This window comes from Parambassis ranga, chromosome 24 (genome assembly GCF_900634625.1).
Source record: "Parambassis ranga chromosome 24, fParRan2.1, whole genome shotgun sequence".
In the NCBI taxonomy this organism is placed as follows: Eukaryota; Metazoa; Chordata; class Actinopteri; family Ambassidae; genus Parambassis; species Parambassis ranga.
In genome coordinates this window covers 12,121,217-12,149,013 of record NC_041043.1, presented here as the reverse complement: position 1 = coordinate 12,149,013, position 27,797 = coordinate 12,121,217, and the positions used below count along the sequence as shown (strand labels likewise).

General features: G+C 43.9%; 1 protein-coding gene across 3 annotated transcripts; it reads right to left on the bottom strand.

The window, feature by feature from the left end:
* Window positions 1–7: 7 nt before the first annotated feature.
* On the bottom strand, window positions 8–27,797 carry LOC114428507 (intersectin-2-like). Of its 3 annotated transcripts, none has more exons than XM_028396968.1 (39): window positions 27,695–27,797; window positions 22,798–22,869; window positions 18,322–18,414; window positions 18,176–18,239; window positions 17,666–17,841; window positions 17,376–17,588; window positions 16,210–16,303; window positions 13,905–14,047; window positions 13,580–13,643; window positions 12,822–12,959; window positions 12,632–12,738; window positions 12,295–12,557; window positions 12,075–12,224; window positions 11,855–11,995; window positions 11,681–11,768; window positions 11,471–11,610; window positions 9,691–9,830; window positions 9,165–9,576; window positions 8,819–8,994; window positions 8,572–8,632; window positions 7,702–7,925; window positions 7,590–7,630; window positions 7,347–7,516; window positions 7,232–7,265; window positions 7,007–7,128; window positions 6,339–6,435; window positions 5,497–5,688; window positions 5,342–5,380; window positions 3,171–3,292; window positions 2,985–3,091; window positions 2,632–2,815; window positions 2,446–2,544; window positions 2,198–2,365; window positions 1,891–2,103; window positions 1,663–1,784; window positions 1,497–1,579; window positions 806–889; window positions 547–720; window positions 8–432 (listed from the first exon to the last, which is right to left on the bottom strand). In XM_028396968.1, exons 2-39 carry the CDS (start codon window positions 22,802–22,804, stop codon window positions 281–283), a joined length of 5,097 nt encoding a protein of 1,698 aa, XP_028252769.1. In that variant the 5' UTR covers window positions 22,805–22,869; window positions 27,695–27,797; the 3' UTR covers window positions 8–280. The 3 variants fall into 3 exon arrangements, with proteins under 3 accessions (XP_028252769.1, XP_028252770.1, XP_028252772.1); XM_028396969.1 differs by having other exon boundaries at window positions 7,347–7,513; XM_028396971.1 differs by lacking the exon at window positions 5,342–5,380 and having other exon boundaries at window positions 7,347–7,513.

Genomic DNA, 27,797 nt, shown 5'->3' with positions numbered 1-27,797 from the left:
AAATATCTACTGTATGTACATTTTTATTGATGATTGATCAGGTCATATCACAGGGTTAAACCATGACAGGAGTGTACAGTAAATGTGATTTTTGTAAATCAAGTGCTGAGTAAGCAAATATTTGCAATTACGTTGTGGTTGAAGGTGATTAAAAAAACACATCTGGCAGAAAAGGCACCAAGATCCAGACTATTCTGTACTATAATCTGGAATACACAGGCACTTCAGGCATGTGGAAATGTGTGTGCCTGATGGGAGTATTTCGCTGCATGTTGTTTCCTCATTTGGTTGGCTCGTAAAGCTGCAGGTCGAGTTTGACCCAAACTTCTCCAGTAGGGACTTCGTGCAGCAGCAGGCGACGGTTTGCAGCTCCTTTGCTCTCCATCTCTTTCTTTATGGTCGCCACGGGAACCTCAGTCCGACCCAGGAAATCTAAAGAGGAAGAAACCACACACCATGTGTGTGTGTTCCATTCATTCTCCTTAAGCAAGACAACCTGAAGACAAAGCTTAATAATGTATCTTCTGTGTTGTGTGATCCACTGACCATCAGGTGAGAACTGATCCTTCTCGAACACGGTGATGCACAAAACGTCCTGGTAGAGATCTTTGATGAAAAACTGGCAGTTGAAGTTCCACTTGGGGCTCAGAGTGTCACTGATGGGCCGAGAAGTGTAGCACTGAGCCCCCATCGTCAGCTCACAGTAGGGATTACTCTTACCTGAAGAGGAAACATGAGGATTTGTTTTGTTTTTGTTTTTTTAATGGAGTAATGCAACAACTATTTGTATGGTTCCTGGTCTTACCGTTGGGCTTACAGGCCTTGAGTTCCTGGGCTTCAATGACAGTAACCAGCAGTCGGCCGATTCCGCTGGTCTTTAGAGAACGTGCTGAAACACACAGAGCGGTTAGGTGTGATTACTTGTTGTTCTGCAACCATCTATCCCTGTATTTTGTGTCAAATTCTTCGGGCTGGGGACAAGTTACTGCCTCAGGTAGAGGAGTTCAAGTATCTTGGGGTGTTGTTCACGAGTGAGGGTAAAAGCTAATGGATAATCACAGTGATCCAAAAGGTGAGGCACTCAATTTTCTACGTTCCTTCCCTCAGACTGTGATGAGCTTCCTCCACAGGGTGGTGTTATCCAGGAGGAGCTCAGTGTAGAGTCACTGCTCTTACGTGTTGAGAGGAGCCAGTCAGGTGGGTCAGGGATCTTGTTTGGATGCCCCCTGGACACCTCCCTGGTGAGGAGTTCTGAGCATGTCCAGGAGGAGGCCCCGGGGCAGAGCCAAGGTGGTGGAGGGATTATATCTCTAAGGTGACAAATGGTGGGAGGAGCTAGAGGAGGTGACCTGGGAGAGGGAGGTCTGGGGTACCCTGCTTAAGCTTCTGCACCTGCTACCCGACCCCGGATGACCAGAAGAGGATGGATGGACGCACTTCTCATAGATAGATAGATAAATGTTGTTTTAACAGATTCACAGTCCATCCTGGTTTACCTTGGTAAGCCTTCTCTCTCTTCTTCTTCTCTGTCTCTATGAAATGCTCAGATGCCGCTTTAATTTTCTGGACCCACGCTGTCCTACAAAAAAAAAAGACATGTAAACACAGACATGATCAGATTATGTAGTGGTCACACAGAGGGCTGTATGTGTGCAAGCATACCTCTCATTCAAGGTCTCAGTTCTGAGTGTGTAGACACGGTCGATGTGCGAGACATGGAAGACGGGCTCGTCACTGGAGGGGTCGGGCGGCATTTTCACCAAAACCTCATTCAGAAACAACGGCTGGAGCAGGACAGAGCGATTCAGAGAGGAGGAGGAGGAACAATGTCAGCATATCTGTGCCCACTGAAGAAGAAGAAGAAGAAGAAGTGGCAGCCTTGCAGCTTACCGTTTTGTACATCTTAAGCTGGATGCTGGTTTTGGGGCTGAATAGCTTGTCTGATCCTGAGGAGGAGAAGGGTTTGGCACTGTGTGTGAGGAGGAGGAAATCATTGAAGAGGAAAGCCCACAGCTCTCTGCTGCTTTTGGTTTTGTAGAGTCGGCCGCTGTGGAGCAGCTTGCGGGGCCCGAGGCAGTTAGTCAGAGAGTTGAAGACCAAATGCTGCAGGAAAGACAAGGAGTCAAGTACAGAGAAGAAAACACTCCCAGATGTTGCTACTGTAAAAACAATTTAACAACAAGCAGCCTGACTTTACCTCTATAGGCCCCTCACACTGGACGTGGCCCTGTATCCATTCAAGTCGGTCCGAGTTCTCCTTCTCCCTGACGCCCTCGTTGACCTGAGAACACAGCTCCTCTGCTCGATCCAGGGCTTCTCGCAGGGGGCCTCGATCTGCATGGCCATCCTGTGTGTGCTCCAAGATCTGAGCAGACATGGAGTCACACAATGATGAATATCATAAAACAAAGGGGTGATCATGAGACATATAAGCGAGGCACGTACATTCTTTATGAGCAGAGGGTAGCGGGTGATCCTCTGCATGGGCTTAAGGAGGAAGCTGGACAGTGGCATTCCTTTGCAGCGATAGTTAGTGGCTATTTTCTGCTCAGAGAGAAAGACAGATGTTCAGTGGCTTCTCTTTAAAATATATATATATATCCACAATGTGTACATATCTGCAGCTCGGACCTTGAGGAAGTCTTTAAAGTCAGGCTGGCTGTGGGTTTTGCTCTGCAGCAGGGCAGCAGCGTTGAGCTGGCAGGAGCAGAAGCGAATGTACGGCTGCATGTGTGCAAGTTCGGATGCCAGCAGGTCTCCTATAAGCTGAACCGGCATGTTATCTCCTCCTGTTTTCTTACGCACACGCAAGGCTCTGAGACACAGAGGGTGCAACAATACAATTATGTTACATCTCCGTGTGCCTGTAGGTAGTGATGAGTGTGCAGTTTTACACAGCATATTCTTTTAATTATGTTCTAGTGGAGCAGGAGGCTGAGCAGACTTCCATCCATAATTAATAATAATCCTTTATCTGCACCTACTTCAGCAGTTTGGTGTTACACATTATCAGCTCCCTCCAGTTAACAAAGATGACTGCCATCTCCGCCTCTGTGAGACGCCCTGAATCGAACATGGGTTTGTAGAACACCTAAGAGCCAAGCAAGGAAAAATATCAAACATACGCACTTCAAAACCTCTAATATTTTTCTCAACATTTCTGTCCGTACCTCCAGCACGAGCTCCAGATCCTCCACGTAGGTCTCCTCGGTCTGAATGAGCTCATGGATGTAACCCTGCCTCTTCCTCTCCTGAGGGGTCATCGTGTCCAGCGTCATCAGGTCCGCACACCCTGCCAGCGAACATGCGAACACACATGCAGGCACGCATGCACGAGCATGTGCATGGCGGCAAACACATACATTTAATCATGTGTGTGTATGTGTGTATGTGTATGTGTGTGAGGAAAATCCAGCCAAGCAAACGTGTTAAAATCTCCCTTTATTATCAGTTTTATGATGTTTTATTTACACGTTATGCACATAGTGAGGCACATCGTAGTTGCAGTACATGAAGCGATGCTAACGACGCTGCTGCTGCTGAGATTTAAAAGGAAAGTGAAAGCACCTTTCACGGTGAAGTGCTCACTCCAAATGATTGCATAGGTGTGGATGGATAAAGGAACTTGAGCGAACGAGCAGCGGAAGACTCAGCTGGTAGTTCAAGTCTTTGAGGTTCAAACTTGGCAGGATGCAGATCAGCAGTGTGGTGTTGTTGTTTTGTCTGAATGTCTGCGTGTTTGCTTGTGTGTGTGTGTGCTGGTGATATCACAGTCAGTTAGTACAGGATGAGTTAAATTACTCGGAAGCATTAATAAATGGAGGGGTGCATAATAATGATAATAAATCACAATCTGTTTTAATCAAGCAACGTGTTACCAAGCACAAACCGAGGTCAGCGGTGATTTAAGCAACAGTGAGTCTTCGCATTGGTCCATTTTTAGCAATGTTGTTAGTGCAACAATGAGTGACCCTGTTAAAATACTCTTTATTAATTCATAGCCTTAATTTAGAAAACTAAATGACTTCAATCTGATGCTGCATACATACATTATATTTCATATCTTGTACCCAAATGATCTATACGTCCCTTTATCTTTAGTAAAACTACACTTTCCATGCTTCTTTTTTTTTTTTTTTTTAAATCAGAGAGAAGAAACCCTCATATCTAGCTGCCTCCGCCTCGCTCTCTTGGTGAATTAGTTAGTTAAAGAAACATCAAGGGAAACACAGGAGAGGAGAGGGAAAGAGAGCGAGGGGGACCAGGGTGAGAAATTAATGCCTTCAGAGGAAAAGACAGAGGAGTAAATTTAAAGAGGCAAAATGATAAAAAAAAACAAAAACAAGAGGAGCACAGAGCACCAAAGTCCTAAACGAGTGAGGTGGAAAGTGCAGAGGAGGGCAGATCTCGCTGGCGGCTGGGCTTCCTGTTGCAACAGGGGTGAGAGAGGAGAAGAAGAAGAAGAGGAAGAAGAAGAAGAAGAAGAGGAAGAAGAGGAGAAGGAGGAGAGGGGAAAGCCAGTGTTACTGTCCTACAGGAGAAAAAGGGGAAGAAAAAAACAGATGAAGAGGAAGAGGAGGAGGTGGAGGAGGAGAGGGGGGAGGGTGAGTGAGATGAAGGAGAGACAGCAGAAGTTAATATAGCTTTAATATTAATGCTGGACTCTTACATGCAGGTGCATTAATAGTGCATTTCCAGAAATGTAAATGTTATTACTAATCACAGCAGCTGAAGCAATGATGGTAACTTCTGACGCCGCGTTTCTGTAATGAAGCACCGACCTTTGTGTGATCACTGGGGTGTGTGTGTGTAAGCATTTTGCAGAATTAAAATCTGACTGTGTTTGTGCGTAATTAATGGTCCGCTGTGTTCACTCGTGTTAACACGGATCTCTGCTGCCGTGAGGAGAACAGCAAGCTGTGAATACTAATTCAAACACGCAGGTCCCATTATAAAAAACCAGACCTTTTTAAAATTTCAGACCAGCAACGTGTGAACAAGACCCACCCCGTTTCCCCCGGTGTACGCTGCCGCATTGAAGCTTTCAGTTACAGAAGGGAGGCTGATTAGGATGCAAATTTAATCTGTAACTTATCAGTGATTGTTCCAGTTTGTTGTCATAATCAGGCATTTAAATAAATAATCAAACATAAGACGATGGAAGTCTCACCTAAATGATTTGTTGATGTTGTTTTTTTTGTCTTTAATGACACCTTAAGAGGCCTGATCCCCTGTTGTTTGTTTGAATTTGCAGGGAATAATAGGAGGATCGTGCCTTTTAAGTGCAACGTTCACCAGTGATCACCTCAGTGATTGACAGAACCAACTACTTGAAGCTTACCGTCAGTGCCTCCATGCTCTGACGTGGATAAGGAATCTACTGCGGAACCAATGAGAGAAAGGTTTGTGTGTCTGCGGTCTAAATTACTGACAAAAAAAAAAAACATAATACCTCATCTGAGGAAACAAAAACAAACAATCATAACGTTTACTCACATTGCTGGCTGGGGTCTGACTCTGTTGTCATCTTGACGTAATTGGTGGGCAGCAGGCCTGTGACCCCGCTGGCTTCTCCTTTCCACCAGTCCGGGTTGGTCTTGTCCAGGATATTGATCAGCTGACCCTTGGAGAAGCTCAGTTCATCCTGATTGGCAGCGGTGTAGTCGTACATGGCGATAACTTGGCACACTGCGGAGTCAGGAGAGGACATATTACAAATATTAAAGACACATTAGCACACATTTGTTTGGCTCGGCCAAAAGTAAATGGACACTATGTGCTAGTTTAGCATACTGTTTTTACGTCTAAAGGTGGGAAATCATAACGCTACTAAGTCTGCAGCGGATGATGCTTTGCATCATTGATTGATTGTCCATGATTGATCGATCAATGTTTTCTTACATTTTATAGAGAAACTGGATGAAAACAGCACCAAACGTCCATTTATTGACTTGTTGTTTGATTGTTTCAATCTTAAAGCACATGAGTGTTTAGAAATGATCTTCACAGTTTGCTGTGGTAGAATCATGTTGATCCTGACCTCAGGGCCACTTGATGCCTGACATCATCACTCTTCATCTGCCTTTATAAATGGTGCACGGGCTGCACAGGAAATGAGAAATGGAGGACAGCAAACACATGTGGTGGCTCGGTGTCGCCATAGTGTTCTTCTGCACCAAACATGCATCTTTCAGCTTTACTGTATTTTAATATATTTTAATAAAAACATATCACCATGTACACTGTAAGCACTGCTTCCTTCAAGTCGTCCATGTTGGACGTCCAACATTGAACACCTACCGATCATAAATAGGATGTTGTGTTCAGAGTACCATTACCTGGCAGAGGGGAGGGGGAGGGCTTGCTGCTGGATGGACCCAGGAGCTTGACGTGAGAGGAATGAAACCAGCCTCTCTGCCGCTTCTTACCTCGAGCCTGGAGGGAAAAACAGGCAGCGAGAGTCAATTAATCTGCTGCTGGTACAGTTCTGAATTCTAAATCAAGATGAATTGATTGTGACGGTCAGAGCAGAGTATCCTGCAGTGCAAAAAAAAGGCAATTTATGCTGAATTGTGATGGGTTTTCAATGAAAATTTATGTTCAGTGTCCTCATACATCAAAGTGAAGCAGAGCTATGGTCCCTTCAGTGTGTACAGTTGTTTGTTGTAGAGTTTGACAAAGCTGTGGTAGTAACCAAATGTTGGTACTTTCATTTCGACTTGTCTTGTTCAGAGCTGCAGCCTCAGCACTACACACTGCTGGAAATGACTGACCTTACAGACCTCATCTTCACCTCATCTACATCATCATTTAACTAAAGAAGAAGAAATGAAAGAATCCCCAGATAAATAAGAATAAAAAATGTCCTTCACATCCCAACTTAGAACCAAATTAATTATTCTTACTGAAACCTTTTTCAGCTAAAGTTATTCTTTAATCACTCTTTCTTGGAAAAACAGAGAAACAGAAGGACTGCCATGGAGGCCCCAAGGCTTTGGTGACTTGCCTGCAGTTCCCCGAGCCACCAGCCGGTGGAGTTCTTGGCCAGGACCACAATGAGTTGCCCTGGAGACAGGCGCAGCTGATGCACGGTGGGAGCTGTGGTGGCGGTGACAGCTTGGGCAATCTCTGTGGACGAGTCATAAATATACAACAAAGAATTTCTATCAGATACATGTTGAGACAACAGCAGCAGGCTCTGATCGGTGTGTGTCTGTATGGTCGTACGCACCAGGTTTCTTAGCAGGGCCTCCAGGTCTTGAAACCTAAATTAGTAGTAGTAGCACATTCATACAGGTAAATATAATCATTTAATTAGCGATATAATCTTTGCTAATCAAACGCACCTCTGGCTCAACAGGTCGGACATAGTTGGAGGGAAACACTCCTGTCTGGTCCCCGATGCATCCTCGCCACCATTCCCCTTCTCTTTCCGTCACCAGGACAACGTCGCCCTCAACAAACGTCAGGTCCCCCATCTCTGGGCTCTCATATGTGTACAAGGCCACAAACTCTGCTTAGAAGTACAACAGGAGAACGTCAGGAACAACTTACGGGGTGTGTGCGAGTAGAAGATCAAGTATACTCACCTTCTAGCTGAACGAAGTCAGATGTGTCAAACGCCTCCACACTATAATGGGGACAAGTCATAGTCAAATTACATTGTACTAAAATGTAACACGTCTGCTCTTATGCACGTACTCTGTGTTGCCGGTCTCCAAGGTGACGTAACTTTTGGGGAACCACCCCTGCGTCCCGTTGAGCTGCCCCAACCACCAGTCGTCCCTCTGCTGCAGCACGGTGATGATGTCGCCCTGTGAGAAGCTTAGCAGCGCAGTGATGCCGTCGTCAGGAGAAAGGTTGAGGAGAGCGCCTGAAGAGGCCGACCATGAAGTGACGGCTCGGGCCAGCAGGGCGACGGAGGACTGAGGGGGAAAAAGATTAGAAGATTCAACTAAAGGACCAGGACCAGGTGTCTCATCTACATATAGAAGGACTAAAAAATATCACATCTTCATCGGGTCTTTTGGACCACAAGGCCTAACCTACAAACACAAGACCTACTAACACTAATGTTACCTAATGGGAGACGGACATCTGTAAACGTCTCTGTGACCCACAGAGAGGACTCCCAATAGGGAAAAGCTATAAATATGTAGCCATGCTGCTGCTAAGGATGTGTCAGTGTCAGCAGCAGCCAGACCCAGTTCTGTCCCTGCCAAAGCCACTTTATTTCCCGAATGTACTACAACACTGTCAGCTTGAACATTTCAAGACTCCAGTCTCTACACTAAATGCTCTAAAAACCTTTTGACATAATAAAAGTACGGGTTTAGCTATCAGCACATGCAGTGGTTAATGGATATCCTGGGGAATATGGGTGAGACATTAATGCCCCTTTCACCATAATTTAAAATGCCTGTGGAGCTGCACAACAACATTAATATAACACAGTGATGTATAATGTGCCACTTAGCTCCACAGAATAAAAAGCTAACACCCAAACGGGCTAAGTAGGTCAGTAGTCTATCCATCAAAATTAAAGGTTAACATCTGTCAAGCTCTTCTTACCTGTGAAGCATCTGACTGTGCAGGAAGAGCGCTGTCCCCTGTTTCCGTTACATCTGGTTCTCTGTGTAAAACAAATAGGGACAAATCATTAGGGAAGAAAGAATGGAAAAATATATATATACATATATATAATGCACAAGGTGACTGCTACAGAGCTGCAGTCAGCACAAAACTTGTCTATTTTTAGTGCAGGACAGCCAAAAAAAAAAAAAATCATCATAAATGAACATCATTGTGTTCCTCCTACTTTGTGTTTAGCGGTGGAGGCAGACGGGACATTTTTCCAGGTGAAAAGGGGGCAGTCCCAGTAGAGGAGGAGGCGAGGGGAGGACATCTCTCTGCGTAACTCTGAGGAAACCAGCCCCTGTTTCCACGGTAACTGCCACACAACCAGCCAGGCTCACCGACGGTGTGCTCATCCACCTGCATCATGGAAAAACAGTTTGATCACACATAACAAGGTGATGAGGATTAACATATGGCACTAATCAGTGTATTTATGTAGACACTCGTCACATTAGCATGTGATTATAAATGCAGATGCTCCTTATACTAATGTCCACATCAATTTATAGTGTGTGTGTGTGTTGTACCTCTATCAGACAGTCTGCGTCTATCGTCAGCTCATCTGCATTGCGTGCTACAAAGGAGTACAGAGCTCTGTACGTCGTTAGCGTGGATGCCGCCTGCTGTCCTCCTCGTTCCTGCTCTTCTTTCCTCCTCTTCTCCTCCTCCTCCTCCTGCTGCTCTCTCTGTTTCCTCTCTTCTTCCAGCTCCCTCTTCCTCTTTTCCTCCCCCTCCTCCTCCTCTCTCCTTCTCTCCTCCTCCTGTGCTTTCTCCTGGGCCGCACGGAGGCGAGCCTGTGCCTCTCTCTCCTCTTCCTCCCTCTGCCTGGCCCTCTGCTCCTCCAGGAGTCTCCTTTGCCTTGCCTCCTCTTCCTCCCTCTCCCTCCTCTCCTGTTCCCTCCGCTCCTGCTCTCTCCTCTCTTGCTCTAGCTTTGCCTGTCTGTGGGTAAAAAAAAAGCGAAAATGTTATTAAACACAGAGAACATTTGCTTTATGGATCACTGGAAATAATCTGCTGCATTCAGCAAGCGGTCACGTGCTCCCTCAGATTCACCTGGCCGCCTCTTCCTCCTCCCTCCTCTTCCTTTCTCTCTCTTCTTCTCTGCGCCTCTGCAGCTCCCTCAGTTTCTCCTCCTTGACTCTGTGCAGGTCATCCAGGACAGCCTGCTGCTTCACCTGCTTCTCCCTCAACTCCTGATGCAGACATACAAAAACATGAGACATCTGACAGCCCCATCACTGATGCACATGTATATGTTCATTCACAGAAACATGTGTAAGATCAACCGATACTCTTTGTAACATGAAAATGTGTGTGTGTGTGTTTTACCCTCAGGGTGCAATCCGTTTACACAGAAAACACAAGCAAGAACGAATCCCACAGAGTAAAAACAACAAAAAAGCTCCATTTAATAATGACTCAAAAAGACAAAACAGCAAGCAAACAGATCGAACCATCACAGGGTAAAAAAAAAAAGGAACGGAAGATTGAGGCTTAAGGGGACAAATGAAGAAAGATGGGAGTGTAAAAAGGATTACATCATGGGAGGTGAAGACAGAGAGAAAGAAGGTTAACCTTGATGAGAAGGAAGAGCTGGCTGAGGCAGGCCAGCAGAGACAGAAGGCCTCGCAGGACACAGTCATCCATATCCCCAAGCTATGAAAAAAACAGCATGGTGGTTAAAAAAAATAAAAGGACAGATCGAATGAGAGGAAATAAAATATTAATTCAGAAAAGGACGAGAAAAGAAAAGAGGGAGGAGGCGGTGAGAAGACAAAAGGAAAAAAACACATCCGGGTTTAGCAGAGAGGAAGAGAAGGAGAGAAATACAGGGGTTAAAAGCTTTAAAAGCAGTTTATAACAGAGAACAAGAGCAAAGGAGAACAAGCAGGCTTTGTGTTGCTGCGACTATTAGCCCGGTGATGGATTGTGAGAGGGCATGACTTCATTCCTCAGGTATTGAATTATCCGGATTTCTGTCACATGTGTACATTTGAGTCTGCGTGTGTGCACAAACGGTTCGGTAACAAGGTTGTCTTTGCCTGAAGGGTGAAATTCTAGACTTAATATGACCCCCGCAGAAGGACAAAAAGGTTCCTAATGAATAAAAGCTCTACTTTTATCAAATAAAACAAACTTCTAGAAACAAATAAGGTGTTGAACACTGCAGTTCCCCAAATGGCCACTCGAGGCTGCCTCCAAAAGTGAGTCGACCTCCACAGCCCTCCATGTAAAAACAACCAACTTTACAGCAGGAATAACCACATTTAGCAGCCTGTTACAAAGGACACTTTCAGACTTTTTTGATCACTTGAAAAAATGACAACAGTTCATGGGAATTTTTTTTTATATTTACAATTTACCCATTTAAACGATCACAAGGATTCAAATGTATGAACAGAAGTTCTTGGGTGCCATCATATCACTATGTGTCTAACAAAACATCCCCCAGCAGCTTCAGTAGCAGGAAAATGTCCTCGGCATGTTTGACCTGAGCATAAAAAGGCTGGAAAGAACTCCTGTGCATGCATAGCCAAGCATATTATTTCTAGTGTTTTTACATTTAGTGATATTACTGTTAAGAAATGTAAGGTTTACACTATGCTGAAAGACTATAGGGCTGTTCATTTAAATGAACGGTGGGATGTTGGAACTATTTTCTCCTGAACTACATCTGGCATCACTGCAGTGTCCATCCACCACCGGAGCACAGAGTCCTTCCAAATGACTGCTATAATTGCCTGACCTGCCAGACCTGGACTATTTGGGATGTGTTGCATTCACACACACACATATATATATACCCGCTCTGCATCTTGGCCTCATCACTAACCTTTAGCTCCTTGTTGTACTGCTCCATCTGTGCCAGTTTGTCTGTCGTTTCTCTTTCCAGGATGTCCAGCTGGTCCTTCAGTCTCCGGCAGTTCACACCTTTCTCTGTCACGCTCCCGTTTAGAGAGGTCAAGGTCGCCGCTACAGATCAAAGAAATCAATCAATCAATCGAAATCAAAATCATTCTGCTGATAATATTCTGTCACCCACAGGAGAGTTTGTTGAGGCCGATGTTTCGCAGCTTCTCCGTCAGCTTTTGCTGTTCTGGAACCAGCTGTGACAGCTTCCTCTGCCAGTCCTGCGCCACACAAAGACGCACACGGAATGAAAACATATTGTAAACATTGATATTTAGAAAGTCTGAGAAAGAGAATTTCTTCTCACCTCAAGCTCCAGCTGCAGCCTGTTGATCTCAGTGATGCGTGCATCCCTCCTCTGATTGACCATGTCCACCTCTGCCTTCTGAATCCTCCGCTTGCTCTGAGCGTCGCGGAGGCGGTCTGAGATCTGTTTGTGCTTGTTGCCCTGTGAGAGCAGGAAATTCATATAAGGTGGTGCCTCATTATTGACGGACACTGTAAAATGGTATTGATTATAGCCTCACCACAGCCTCTAGCTCCAACTCCAGACTTTTCTTTTTCGCCCTGAGTCTAGAGATCTCCTCCTGCTCCCCCTCTTTCCTCCGGGCCAGCTCCTCTCTCTTCCCATGCTCCCACTCCTCCCTGCGCTGACGTTCCATCTCCTGCTTTGCTGCCTAAAAGTACCAAAAAACATTGTCACAAGTTGATCTGGACAGTTTGTATTTCACAGATGCTTTGACACACCTCCTTCCTCTCCAGCTCTCTCAGCCTCTCTTCTTCTCTTTGTCTCTCCATCTCCTTCTGCCTCTCCAACCTCCTCTCCTCCTCCAGCCTCCTTCGGTTCTCCATGTCCCTGGCTTCCCTCTCTCTCCGTTCCTGGGACTCCCTCTCCTCCCTCTCTCTCCTCTCCCTCTCTTTCTTCTGTTCTTCCTCCAGAGCGAGCCGTCGTTTCTCCAGCTCGGCGCTGCCTCGTGCAAAGTTCTCCTTCAGCTTGTCCTCAAAGGACACTATGAAGAGGAGAAGGACAGAGGTATGAGACAGGAGAAAACACACAACAGTCACAATTATATGAATAACATACCACTGCTCTTGCTCTTTAGTGGTGGTTCAATCTCTGCTGTGTCAATTAAAGATGGAGTTAAATAGGGCCCGGTTCCATTAACAAGCTCGGTGGACTTAAATCCTCCTCTGAAACAAGAAAGAAAAGCTGTTTGTGATTTTATTATATCATTTTTTTTTACAATTCTAAAGTGCTGATAAGTGTGTGTTACCTGAGAGAGGGAGGAATCAGGTCTTGAGGCAGTGTGAGCGGTAGAGGGCGTCCAGTTTTGGCCATGTCCACCAGGTGCATGGCCAGAATGAACTCATCAGCCCGCAGCTGGCCATCCTTGTCCACGTCTGCCAGGGTCCTAAAAACAAATTACACATCATAATTCTACAGCAGTATTAATTGCTTATGTTTACTTTTATCTTATAGATCAGAAACTGGTCAGGTCTGAGCAGCAACCGCTAGAACGGTGACATGAAGCCCATGTGGAGGCGTGAGACTGCAGTTCACCCCGCAGCCTCATAGACTTCCATGTTAAACTTTAGAGTCTTAGCGTATATAAGAATTAACCTATATATACAGTTTAAATAATAATTTTCTTTAATATTTTGCTTTTAAATTATATTTGTATAATAATTGTGTATATATTTCCTTATTTTTTTATATTTTTATTTAATTCTTATTTCTTTTTTATTTACTTTATTTCTCCAAATGTATTTATTTATTGTATTTTATTATGTTTATTTAGTATTTTCAATATTTTTAATTGCATGCATCTCTGCTTTATGCACCCAGGGATTTTTTTTTTAAATTATGCCAACAAATTCACACTTTTTTTTTTTTTTTTTAAAGCATTTATTAAAAGTCCTGCTGGCTGCTATATGACAAGTTTGAATAAAATGGCACAAAACAAGATTTTAAGTTTCTATGAATGGGAGTGATTATTGGATGGATCACACACACAGATGCACTTTTACTCACCAGATGGTAGCGAGCTGTGTCTGTGTCAGGTTTGATGCCATCAGTGCGTTTCTAACTTGAGGTCCTGTTGAATTAAAAAAACGACAGCAGGAATAACAGAAGCGTGAATTCTCATGGAGGTGAAAGTGTTTGTGTGTTTGTGTGTCTGTCAAGTGGGGTTAAGAGCAATCACATGAGTGTAAAAAGTGAAAGTGATCCAGAGTGTGCTCCCTCAAACTTTGACACAAGCACTCATGAGCAGCAAGTGGTCCTGAGAACTGTGTATTTATTTAAGGTTGGAGTCTGTGTATGTATACCTGTGTGTGTAGGTGAGAGAGAAACCAACCTGACAAGTAGCCACTCATGAGCTTGTCTAGCGTGTTGAACTGCTGCCTGTACTTGAGTCTGGAGGCCTGTGGGACAGCCCAGTCGCTTGCACCCATTTTTGGAGAGTTACTGGCCAATGACGTGGTGGAGGAAGAATTCGAGCTATGAAAAGAGAGAGACAAAAAAAAAGGCACATGTTGATATACCAAGATAGTACCTAAAGGGAAATGACACAATATTCTGTGGTCAGCATTTTCCTTTTACTCCTGCATTCAAGCCCCCGACTTAAAACCACTAATTGCTCCGAGACTCCCTGGTGTTATTTCTCAGCTTTTAATTAGCTGAAGAGGAAGCTGCTGCAAACGACCACGTAGACTCCCTGAAACAACACAGCGACGCACTCACAGGCTATGCTAATCAGCCATTCTGTTTTTATTATAAACAATGCCTCTGTAAAAATAGCATAAGTATGAACTGTGGATGGTGTGTATTTGAGGAGGATGTATTTTCTGCATTGTTACAGCTGGCTTACAAAGCTCATCTGAAATAAAAGAAAAGGTTTCAGGAAGACAATAAGAGATGGCGTGTGGGTTTCTCCCTGTGCCTACAGGCTTTTTATCGTGTTTTAAGTAGTGCTACAACATTTATAAGGAGTTGGAAACAGAAACAGATGCAGAGTAGGAGGGTTTAAAGTGATGCACCGCTCTGGGCCGACCTGCATTCACTCCGACGCCCTTATTGACGCTAGCCTTACCACCTACACCTGAGGTCAAGACTTTTTGTGAGGCTTCATTCAAATCAATGAAATAAGATCCAATACCTATCCTTTTCCAAAAGCCACACAACACAGAAGGAGCGAGCATGAAGGATATTAGATACCCAAGGGAATCTGGCTGTTACTGAAACTGCACAGAACCTCCCAAACCCAGCTTTCGTCTTTCTTTACCCCTCATTACCTCCCACTATTGTGACTACTCCAGGCAGAGATGAAGAGCAAGAACACAAACAAAAGTTTGACGGGCAAAGATGTCGAACGACAAACGCCTCCAGTCTCTATCTCACATTTCCAATTCCCCTTGGTTACATAATATGCGTTTAACACTGAGTGTATCTACTTTTTCTACATTAGACAGTTTATTTAGTCTTTAGTCCTGAACACATGAACAGTCTGCGGCCCCGCTGGCTGCTACATTCACATCGACATTTATTTAAACAAATTAGGACTATCAAAGTTAATGCATGAATAATACATGAATGCAAGTTTTTTTTTGCCGCACACGCACAGAAACCGGGCATGAAAGTCTAATTTGCAATCCTTGCTTTTACTAATGTATTTTATATTACTATGCACCATCAATCCTCCCTTCTAGTCTCTCTCTTTCAGCCTCTTGTGCTGCAATGTCGACCTGCAGTCTGCCCCTCTGACCAGTCCGGCATGTCCTTTCTAACTCGTCTAACAACAGTGATTTGTAACCTGCCATGTTTGTCCTCTGTAACATATGATACATGCTGCATCTTCTCCTCTCTCTCTCTCTCTCTGTCTCTCTGTCATTCCCTCTGTCCTGTCTGTCTCCTGCAAAAGTTTTCTTCTACACACGAGCATGGAGGTTATTCTGAGAATACTCTAGATTGTCTCGATTCCTTTAATACTAATGTATATGCACAAAAAAATGTGGAAAAAGCTTTACTGGTGGACAGCCTCTAGGATGGATCTTTTCAAAGCCATGATATATTGCTAAATTAGGTTTCAAATGGTGTTTGAACCAAAAAAAATACTTTAAAGTGATTCTATTTGCAGATTAAAGGACTGAGTGTCTTTGGAGACATTCCTGCGTGCACAGTTAGTGATGTGTACCATCAGTCAGTTAGTAATCATCCTTCTGATACGACCTATGATGCTTTCATACACCACGGAACATTGGACAGAAATCTAAGTGTATCACAGCCAATCATGGATGATTTCAGAAATATTAAAGTCTAATAATATTGGGTTAATAATTGAAGAAAATAACCGTCTCATGTTTGTGACTCTTAACAATCTGACTCTAATGAGAACATCAGATTTCAAGGCGTGCTTCCTGCTCTCTCTGCTATCTCTGTTTTTCCATCTTTGCCTGCAGTCTGGTTCTCGACCCTTCTCCTGCTTCTTTGTAGACACACAGATAACAGCTTGGCTCCATTTGACAGACACCAGTGTTTACACTCGCATCTCTGCATAATAAACAGCAGAACCTATATTCATCTGTGTTTGAACTTTTTTTATTTTATATATACGCCTCAACCAGACCCTGCATGTGCTCTGAGGATGCGTGGAGTACTCTTACCTGCTTGAGCCAAGGTCGAGCAGTGAGTTGGCCTTTGACATGCCTGTGGATGGAGAGTACGCCATAGGAGAGGAGAAGCCAGAGAGAGGAAGTGCTGTGAATAGGATCAGAGACATGCTGGTTAAACAATGTTTCCACATATATAGTTTAATATATATATATATACAGAGTGTGGTGTGTGCATGCAGCCTTCTTAAACAAATTAATCGGCGACATGGTGTAGTGGTGCAGAGTACAGCTGCCCTTGAACGTGTGTACATCTAATCTTATCTCCTGGCACTTTACAGTCGCAGCACACACACTCCAGCAGCAGCAGCAAGGTTATTGACAACTAGCTGAAAACAAAGATTGTGGCGGTCGTCTGCAGGCCTGCGCTTCAAAGAAAAAAAGAACAACTTGAACATAGTGGGATTAAAGAGAAAGGCCAACAGGAGCGAGATAAGAGAGGGACTCCATTACTAAAACCACATATGTTATAAAAAGCACAGTGACTTCAGCTCTTTGTGGCGACTTATCTCCTCTAAGATGAAACGCTGTTGTACTGCGTCTGACACAAACAATGCAAGAGCATGCCACAAGATAAATATAAAACCTCAGAGAGCAGAGCGATATGGTGCAACCCTTTCATATAAGCAGTAAGACATCAAGGACTGGGCCACGTAATGCATCATTATGTTGCAGCAATATCTAGTGAGTGATTTAATAAATGAGGTTGTGCCATTAGTGGAGGAGTTAGAGACTGACAAACAAAATGTAGGTTTTATTTTTAGCTACAAACATTGAGACATCTGTGTCTGAGAGTGACTTTACAATTGCTAATTAATGCATAGCCGACACTATCTGGTCATTTAACATCTGAGAAGCAGCTTCGGGATCAGACTGCTGACCTACAGGAAATCATCCTGCCTTCTGCAGTCAGATGTTTTTAATTCATCTGTTCCTATCAGTGCTGTGCACACTGGCCTGGACTAATGTGTAATGTTCAGGACAGGGCTTTAGGCAGCATCTTAAAAAGTACAAAAGGTTCAGCTCCAAAATGGCTCCACAAGAACATTATATGATTTAAGACACAGCTATTTTTGTAAAATGTCTCTAAATCTCTCCCAGTAGGAGCAACCAGGCCACAACGCTTCTTCTTCTCTGTTTTGATCTACTTCGGAACCAACCTCCATTGTTGGGAGTGAGTGGTGACGTGAGGAGGCTGATGTTTCCGTTGTGAAGCCCGGAGTTTCCGAGCGAGGTGATGAGGGGCAGAGTCATCGGCGTGGGCACCAGGGGTTGCACGGTGGGCACGGGAGGGTTTAGTGGGATGGGTGTTAGGATGGTCATGGCTGACATGGCTGACAGACCAACTGACAGGTTTGGCATAGAGCCCATTCCTATGAGGAGGAAGGAAACACACGAGGTAAGACGGAGAACACGTCTCGGGGGTTAAACGGTGAGATAATCTGAGTACCGAATCGCGCGGCTGAGGGGATGTTTGAACCACAGTTGGAGACAGGAGGCTGCTTCATGATGACTGGCAAGGAGGAGGGCAGGTTTCGACCCTGAAGCTTAAGTTTAATGAGCTTCATAGCAATGGAGAATTCCAGCCTGTCCATCTTCCCATCACTGTCCATGTCTGCAAGGTTCCTATCAAAAGGAAAGGAGGGAAATCTGTATTCAGACAATAGATACACAAGGGACACGGCTGTGGTGGGGTTGAATTCCAGCAGCATTTTTCATACACACACACTGCTCTAATTGTAGCATGCACACACACACACACACACTTTCCCCCTCGCTCTTACACAAATAGTTTACTAGGTGTGGCAGGCTGGAGAAGGAAATGAGAGCTCAACAGGAAGTTGAAAGCTGGCCGATGTACCAAACTAACTCTGGGGAAAAACCCCAAAGCGTGGACCTACTGACCCACATGCTCATGTTTTAACTAGAAATGACTTTATAAAGCAAAGCTGCTTCTTACCAAATCTCAGCCAGGACAGAAGCAGGCAGGCCAGACTGGAGGAAGAATTTCCTCGCTTGTTCTCCTGCAGGGGTTCAAAGAAACGGACGTTACTGATGTTAATCTGAAGCTTTCTGAGTCTTCTGTTTGCTTTGGCAGCATCCTACCTGAGACGTAGCCGAGGACGGGGGCCAGGCTGTCGAACTGTTTGTCATGTTTCCCCCTCTCCTCTGGAGTGATGGCCCACACACTGCTTCCACCTGGGCGAAAAGAAACACGACAAGACATTTTGTCGGTAATGCAAACTGAGCATAAAACAAACTGAAACAACATTAAAGCTAAAGTTTTAAGCTCCAGGGGTTTGAAAATGAAGCAAATGTATCGCTATTATTTATAGTACACACAGACTGAGAGCGAGCAACAGATCCTCAAAGCGGGAACACTAATCCCGTCTTTTTTTTCATTTCACCATTCAAATATGTGCATAACATCGCTCCCAAATGAGATCCTCCCTCTTCCTCTGCAATGATTAATGCATAAAACTGTCCAGTCAGCTTTTCTCACGCGGTGCCGCTCTCGCATATCTCAAGGTAAGTTCTGGGTTGGCCATGAATTAAAAACACTCTATGCGAGGGGGTAGGAAACTCGGTTTTAATAGAAGAAGGGATGAAAGACCATAATAATCGTGGCAGATAATCAATTAAGCGAGTCAATTAATCATGAATGTAGCTTCATCTGAGCTTGCACATCGTGCACACGTGGACCTTCCTGTATGGCAGTAAGATACAGATGAGGAGGAATGAGGAGATAAGCAGTGATGCAGGAAGGATGTATGGACATTAGTGAGTAGCTGAAGGATGGGTTACTTTAACAGATTATAGACTCCGTTACAGACTCTGACAACAGATTCTCTCTGTACATGACCAGCAACAGACGGGCTTCCCTGATGTCAGCGTCTGTTGCCGCGGCAACCACAGGGACAGCGACCTCGAAAAACAACAATTGTGTAAAGAGATCTGCCAATAAAGACAGAGGAAGGTTTGTGTAGAGTTTGTGTCGTGTACACGTGTCAATGCTGGGATGATGGTGAACACAAGGATGTGGCTTTGGTCTTGAAAGAACCGGGGGTGGGGGGGTGCATGTAATACACACAGCAAATACGTGTAACTGTGAAAATAAGTACTGTACTGTAGAGGCTCTCATTCATCCAGGTCATAGAATGAATTTAAATCGAGGCAACTGGATTCAAGGATTGTTTTTTGAAGATGTTTTGCCACTCCCCCAGGTGGCTTCTTCAGTTCTGCTGCTGTTCTGGTTGGGAATCTGAGTTTTATGTGTTCAGGACCTCTGTTGGTGGATGACTAAGATCCATCTAGTTGATTAATGGTCAGTTAATGACCAGAAACTGTGTCTGGGCCATGTGCAGGACTCAGATTCCCAACCAGAATAGTAGCAGAACTGAAGAAGCCACCAGGGGGAGTGGCGAAACGTCTTCAAAAAACAATCCTTGAGTCTATTTGTTATGTATTTATGCAGCATTTGTCCTTACTGACAATTTTCCTTCTTCTCTTTCCTTCTCTGGGGTATCAGGATTTAAATGTAAAACTCAGGATATAATAAAAATAAACAGAACATTTTTAAAATTAAAAAAACAAAAAATCATCAGTCCCTTGTCTTGAATGTAAATTCATATATGTATATTCTGGTGCCTCCTGAGAGCACAGACTTCGCTCACCACTGTTATACTAAACTGCAATGAGGACAAGGTCAGAGTTGTCTTTTCTCTGAATAAAAATGTCCACTAAAGGACACCTCATGGTTCCAAAGACTGCAAAGGACCCTGCTGGATTATTACAAACAGACTCTTGTCACATGGTAAACAACACAGTTTGTCACATCATCTAACACATACACACAAATGTGATTTTTTTATATTGCCGTCATCAATGATTGTCATCTCACAGTGATTCAGACTCTGATTCTTCTACAATTGTGCGTTTTTGCCTTTGCAAACATGTACCAGCTTCAGGAAATACCACCCTGCCCCTGATGGAACTTCCACCCGTCACAAACCCAAACAATGCACCCGACTGCACACTGATTCACATCATTCACAAACAAATCTGAGAACTGATTCAATGGACTGCCGAGCTTCAGTAAAAGCACGGCGTGCAGGCGAAATGAGCAGGAGTTAAATGGAGGATAGCTCCATTTTTTTTCCCCGATGATACAACCTTAAAGTTCCAGCTGGCCGCCTCACTGAGAAATGTTGGTTTGTCAGCAAACACTCTGGCTGATTGCCTTCAGCTGGTTTCAGTGTCTAAACAAACTGCCACAAAGCACAGAGGCAACACCTGTGTAGGTATATATACTCCCCTCCCCTTGACAAAGCCAACGTCAGCGGCTCGCAGTGCCTGACCTACTTTTGGCATTGTCAGCAAAATGCTGCCATAAAAAAAGCAGAAAGTAATTAATCTCTCACAGAGATGTGAGTACTCTTCACGCTGTCTGCTTTAGCTTTGACGGGCCTCATTTAGAAGCTATTGTAAGTGAGAAAGGGAGGTGATATTTAGCACAGCGCCACTGGGACATGTAGGTAGCATGGCCACATCCATGGGCCTGTCAGTCGATTCAGCAGGTGGATCAGTGAAGGCTGAATGCTCTGTGAGTAAGTGGGGCACCGCGAACCATGAGGGTCATCTACGGCTTCACACTTAATGTGAGCGAGAAAGACATAAAGGTGCCAAATGTCTCACACACACATATGCCTCAATTTATGGCATCATTTCCAACACTACCCCAGATTTAAACCTTGAACATGTTTCATGTCTCTGTTCCTAATGTAGGTAGGCCACATCATGGCTGCTATCTCATACATAATGTCAGCGTTGGTGCTACTGTGGATCTAATGGATTAGTCTGTAGAGCAACAGTTGAATAGTTGGTGGCTACTTGTTTAGCTCGCTCTATATTGTTGGTCAGTGTGTTTATTGTGAGCCATGCTGCGTGTGACGTACTTTTTACGTGTAGCATAGAGTTGAGGTGAATAGATTGGGCCAATTTAGTCAATATCAGGGCAGATATCAATATCCATCCATACATCATCTATTAACCCGCTTCGTCCTGCAGTGCAGGGTCACGAGGGGCTATCCCAGCAAGCTTTGGGTGAGAGGCAGGGTACACCCTGGATAGGTTACCGGTCCATCGCAGGGGTGCAGCGGTACATCTCTATTCATTTGTGTTAAAGACCACTGTGTGACAGGATCCACTCAAACTTCCAATGCAGGTTAATGGAAAAGAATCAGCCAAAAGAAGCTAGCTGTAAAAACAGCTCTAAGACACTGAGGGTGCATGAAAAAAAAACATTTTGGCTATTACCACTATAACATAATCTCTTAAACTCTGACAGTTTCTCACTTAGCTCGACTTCAGCAAGTGGAGGTATGATATAAAGGTCTTGATGGGCTTTCAGAAATAAGCACATGTTCCATTTTCAACAAGTGAAATATCAACCTCATGCTTCGTTCTGGTAAGGGATGGGCTGTATGAGCAAATGGGACTTAAGCCATAAGCCGAGTATTTGCCTTCCATCGAGATCAGAATCACACAACAGTACCTCATTATACTCTACCTCTCCAGTTGCAGACATTGGTGCAGCATAAATAAATGTGCACCACTCAGCAGATAGTGAGAAAAATTCAGTGACAGCTTATATGTTGTACACACTAAACACCCTTAACTCACACAGATACTTCAGTGTTTTATATGAATATGAATACAGAGGTGATGCTGCCTCAACATCAGCATCACCTCAAACCATCTACAGCGCTGCAGCACACTGAGTCTCTTCCAACTTCTTTGTCAGCCTGTGAGCTGTTGTCTAGGTGTCGCACGGTTCTTAGGAGACACTCAAGTCAATGTCCCAAAACGCCCTGCCGCGGCCTTCCGGGGGAACCCTCACCAGTGCTTTCATCAAGTATTTACACATCAAACACTTCACCTGGGAAAGACAGCTGCACTGAATGAAGTCTGTGCAGAAACACTCACTCATCTCCTCTTCTTCTGTTAGACTGTTGGATGTTATCCACCTTGTTTGGATATTCACACACTAATTACTTAATAAATGTCTCACTGTGGATTTACTGTTAATGATAGTGTCTGCTAAATAGCTTGCTTCACACATACCGCAGAGTAAATGCTGTTTTCCCAGTGTCATTCCACTGGATGACACAAAAGAGAGTGTAGTTGTGTGGTTTGGCATTTTTTGGCACACACACACACACATTTACTTTGAGGCCGTTTCCATTGAGGGTTCTGATGTTCTACAATCAAAGGATGGAGGCTAGACGCTTGCACTACTGAGCACTTTGGTTCAGAGCAAAGACAAAGAAGACGCATCAGCTTTAAAGCTGAGTACAACAGAGACAATCACATAAGACACATGACAGCAAACACGTCACTCTAAAAGTGGGATCAATATCTCATTAACATGACCTTACACACAACAGAATGGGAGTTCAGACAGAAACGGATGTTCTGAGATGTTCAGAAGACGCTTTCTTCCTCGTCCGTTTTTTTTGTTCATTCATTTACCTTTTATGGTACGACACACGCACAACGAAGACAGCAACAAAGTGTTCTTACCATTCATGGCTGCAGGTGTAGTGCACAGGCAGAGAGGGAAGTCCTCCACTCAGCCGGCTAGCTCTCAGACATCTGCAGAGAGAGCGAGAGAGAGAGAGAGAGAGAGAGAGAGAGTCTGATTGTGTGAAGCAGGAGTTAGAAGTTAGAAGAAATGGAAGCATGTGTGTGTGTGTGTGTGAACGAGGAGGAAAGGACATAAAAAAATAAAATAAAAAAATCTCATCTTCTTGTTAACAATACAAGGAAGGCTTAGTGAACGGCGGACACTGCGAGGGATGATAGAACGATCGGAGAGAGAGGAGGGGGGTCAGAATGACAGAGGGAGGGAGGAGATGGCAGAAAAGACAGACAATGCCAACACGAAGGAGGAAGCAGATGAGAGATGGAGCAGAGGGGGAGAAATGATGGTGGTCTGGGAGAGAGAGAGAGAGAGAGAGGGGCAGCATTTATCCTTGCCTGCACTCACATCACAGATGGAGGCTTAAGGTAGCAGTCTGTGGCTAATCTGCTGCTATTTCCTCTGTGGCATCACTTCAAATGCCATTTATATGTCATCGGGAATTAACGTTGTGATATCAATATAAATAAATATCTTACAAGGCACACACAGTGATGACAAAGAACAAATACACAACAGAATATAGTAGAAGGTCAGTGATTCAACATGTGCAGTAGATTAAAACAATGTAAATGAATGGAAACAGCAGACTATCACCCAGGAGAACAGTATTATATGTAAGACGGCTACAATTATTATTTGTAGATATCCTACATGTGTAGTGTCTGCATCATACAAATAACCCACACAAATTAAGATGTGTGAGTGCAGGCTGCATCCACACTGCTCTGTGGCCATGAAGCATGAAGCATGGCCCACCTGATGAGATTCCTCTGTGGGATTTCTGGCAGACACGCAGGAGGGGACAGATGATTCTGAGCGCAATATGTATGGAGATTCATTTTTAACACCAAGCCTGGGATAAAAACCCTCTATAGGTGCTGTTCTGTGTTGCCTTCTGTGTTGTCTGTGTATAAATCCTTCGTTGTAGTGTTGTTTCTTGATTTTTCCGTTTTCCAATATACTCCCCACCTGAATCATTAATCTTCTTTTTCAACCCAAAGCTCAATTTCTAGCAACTCTGTTCTTCAGATTCCATTATTCCCTCTACTCCGGCCTACTACTGTATCTCTCTCTCTCTCTCTCTCTCTCTCTCTCTCTTCTTCTCTTCCAGCCTATAGCTAACAAGCGTGGCTTCTCCTCACTGGTTGTGATTCCTGTCAGGTCTAAGCAATCTCCTCCCTGCTTTCACCGAACCGTTCCCTCTCACACCTTTATCCCTCGCTTCACTCTCCACTCCAATCTTTCCCATTTCAACACCTCCATCTTTTTATTCATCCATCATTCATACGTGCATCCCATCTTATATGCCCTCCGCATGTTTCCCTTTCATCCCTTTCCCCTCCTTCTGCTCTTATTACACTGTTGCTCCAACACTTGTTTCCCTGTTTTTTGTATGAATTCCTGGAGGGGACACTGCGGCTGTTGTTGTAGTAGTATAAATCATTCACTGCACTGCCAATTACTTAAGAGCAATGAACCGCACACTGTGGCGTAAGCCTCTGCGCGCTCTCCATCGTTTGCAATGGTGACTATTGTGAAAATTCATGCATAGCATGACTAATAAACACCTCCCACACAAGCGAACAATAATGACATTCAGGATCCGCCACCATAATAAATTAATTGAGGAAAGAAGCGATTACACAGCAACAACATCTTTTCACATTAACAGTGTATTCATTCATAAAATAGTCACACCGCTACACTTCATTCATTGCATGATTTAAATGATTTCATTTACAGAAGTAGTCAAACCCCTAAATCAAGATGGTAAGAATTTACAAATGATCTTTCGGGTAAGCTTTTAATACCCACACACACACACGCTTAGTAATGCTGCTAGCTGAATTATGTTAACATAATGTGTTAAATATATTACATTTATTACTGATGCCTTTGCCTGCATTCGGATTAGCCTGACGTTAGGAGGAGACAGGGGCTGAGTTCAAAATCACCCTCTACTACCTGCTACCTGAATGCATCATGTTTATATGTCTGAACTGAACTGAATTGAACTATGCCATCACTACTTTTTCCTTCCAGTCCTGGCTGAGGACTTTCACCCCAATTCTCTGGTAGATTCTTGGCATAAATTAGATGCTAATGCTAACAAATCTTATGGCGCTATTGGTTATTTATTTGAGCTCTCGTCTCCAATTTTCGAGAGTGAATGAGGATTGTCAATAAATAATGATGTAGAATAGATAAATAAAAAAAAACACTGCAACACACTTTAGATAGAATTGGAACTGTTGCTGGAAAATGCCATGTCATGTCATGGGAACATGAAATTTCAAGAATTTAAAGCCAGGATTGTGTAATTCTAAGAAAAGTAGCATCTCCTTCACACCTGTTATATCCATGCTTCATAAAAACAGCTTCACAGAGTGGATTTCTCATGCCTCATCCAACCATTAGAAAACACCTACAAATGTTTAAACAAATTAATTAATTAATTGACTACTATTAAGGGCTCAGCATTAAGACATCACTTTTAGCCCAGGGAGGAGGATGCTGACCAATCAAAGTCTTCTGGTCCCCTAGTTTGTGATAATGCATCTTTAGTGTCATCGTTCTGAAACAGATGTGACATCCTAATGGCTAAATTGGGCGAAATCATTGTAGATTTGGTCTCATCAGAGTTTCAGCTGACACAAGAGTACAACGAACGTGCAGTGAGAGTTATTTCTTAAATGTGTTGTATGTACTGTACACATAAGTTTAATAGCCGTAAGCTGTGAGGGCGTTGATGTCCATGTTTGTGTACACCTCACACTCCCTTATTCAAACACTTTGTTTGAGGGTATTAAGTGAACTCTATTCCATCCTCCTTACACATGAACACTGCAGTACCCTGAGGTGTGTGTGTGGTTTCAAATATAAAGCTACTATCTCCTATTGGCTGGAGCATTCACTGTTCAAACAGAACGTATCCTGGATCAACAGAGGACATGGAAAGACTTTACAAAAACAGTGGCTGCACTGTCACAGGCTCACAGAATCATTTGCTCATTACTCCTGAGCAAAAGTGTCCCAGATATTCTCCCTCTTGATGTATAAGAAAAATATGCAGCATGGAGCATTTTTAAACTTTTGATTGGGGTAGACACGTTCAGCAGTTTGCTGACCCACTGCAATGAGTGGAGGAAAATGAATCAAAGAACCTTTGACTCTGCGCAGCATGCTGATTGACACCTGTGTGCGCCACACTGGACTGGCTGGATGTGTATGCATATCAATGCGTCGGCCTGTGTGCATGAGCGTGTCTAACACACACACACTCCGCACACAGAGGGGGACCCTGTTCAAGCACACACAGCCCAGGAAGCTTTGCTGAGACTGAGGAAGAAAGAAGCCTGTGTGTATGCGTTTGTCCCGTGTGTGTGTGTGTGTAGGCTTGTGTTTTGAGCACAGAGGTGCACAGATACAACACACCTTTCTCTGTTGTTGTGCAGGTGAAAATTGAGGACACTTCTTCCACCAGAACAATCATTTGTATCTTTCTGATATATTTGCAGGTCAGCTCAACACAATAATTCACCAAAGTGTACACACACTCTCTCTCTCTCTCTTACCTATGCTATACCTTGGGCACTTTTTTGACCTCAATACTGCTTTTGTATACACGCTACTACAGAGAACAGACATTTCAACACAACAATGTATATGTGCATGTGTGTGTGTGCGTGTGTTAGGTAATGCTGTGCGTGTTGGCAGGTGAATATGCAACAGTCCCTGCTGGGATAAGGCCAGATGTCATAGGATGTGCAGTTTCAATGGACTTTGCCACTTCAGCAGAGAAAACCTCCTCTTTCTGTTTTCACTGAGAACAGCAGAACAAACACACACACACACACACACACACACACACACTAAGCAATCTCTATAATTAGTCTATACTGCAGTGAATGAACGTAAGTAAATGTCTAAAGGTGCCTTATACACGATGAAAAACTGCACTTAATATTGTCTTGTACCTTCCCATATCAGGCCATGTCAAGGGCAATAAATACACCTGACAGTCTTTAAACAAGGAATCATATAAAGTTATAGATATGGTTCTAAATTTACTATACAGACAAAGACATTGTGCATAGTGAGGTTACCACAGACACCCAGCAGGTCTCTATGGACTTCACAAGTATACTGTGTGAATATTCTGCCTGTTACAGTCAGTGAACACACTGTCACTTTCACATTTCTCCCTGAATCATTGTGTCACTGCCTGTTGATCTGTGTCAGTCTGCTGATATTTTTATGAACAGGCTCCATCAAGAGGCTTCTGTCAGCCACTCACATTGTGTTGTGTGGCTGACAGCTGAAAATCTACATTTTGGAAACTTAAAATACATTTCTATTGAAATGTAAGAGTTTTTTTTTGGTTGTTTTAATGGTTTTAGATATTGTATTAGGGCCGTGAACCTACAATCTGAACCGTTTTTATTCAGCCATATAACCGACTGCTCCTCATCCTAAATGCAGACAAAAGGCGATCACTCAAGGCAGCTTTCAGAAATCCGCACATTTCAGGGTTAAAATAAAATATAAATAAATAAACATTAAAATCTCTATCTCCACTGCAGGTCATGAAACCGTGGCGCTGATATGCTACACAGCCTCACCTTTTAAATGCTGTATTCATTAAAGTGGGACATTTCACTTACCCTGAAAGTGCAGGGGTACAGAAAAAATGGGCTTCACGGCGACAGTGTCCAGCATCGTGCTACATTTAAGCTCTGCCTTCTAAAACCTGATTAACGTTTCAGTTCATTTTACCTGTTGCGGTGGAATAGCGGTGGCGGTGATCGACATCCAGGCGGACAATCTTGACTCCTTGAAGAGGGGAGGAACCGATCCGGCAGCCGGGGCGGGTGTGGAC

Bases quoted from the DNA above. Each gene is read 5' to 3' on its own strand.
- LOC114428507 (XM_028396968.1), bottom strand. The intron at 7,266-7,346 runs GTGCGTTTGATT...CTACTAATTTAG, and splicing joins TCCGACCTGTTGAGCCAGAG to GTTTCAAGACCTGGAGGCCC. The intron at 5,381-5,496 runs GTGAGTAAACGT...TTGGTTCCGCAG, and splicing joins GTCAGACCCCAGCCAGCAAT to TAGATTCCTTATCCACGTCA.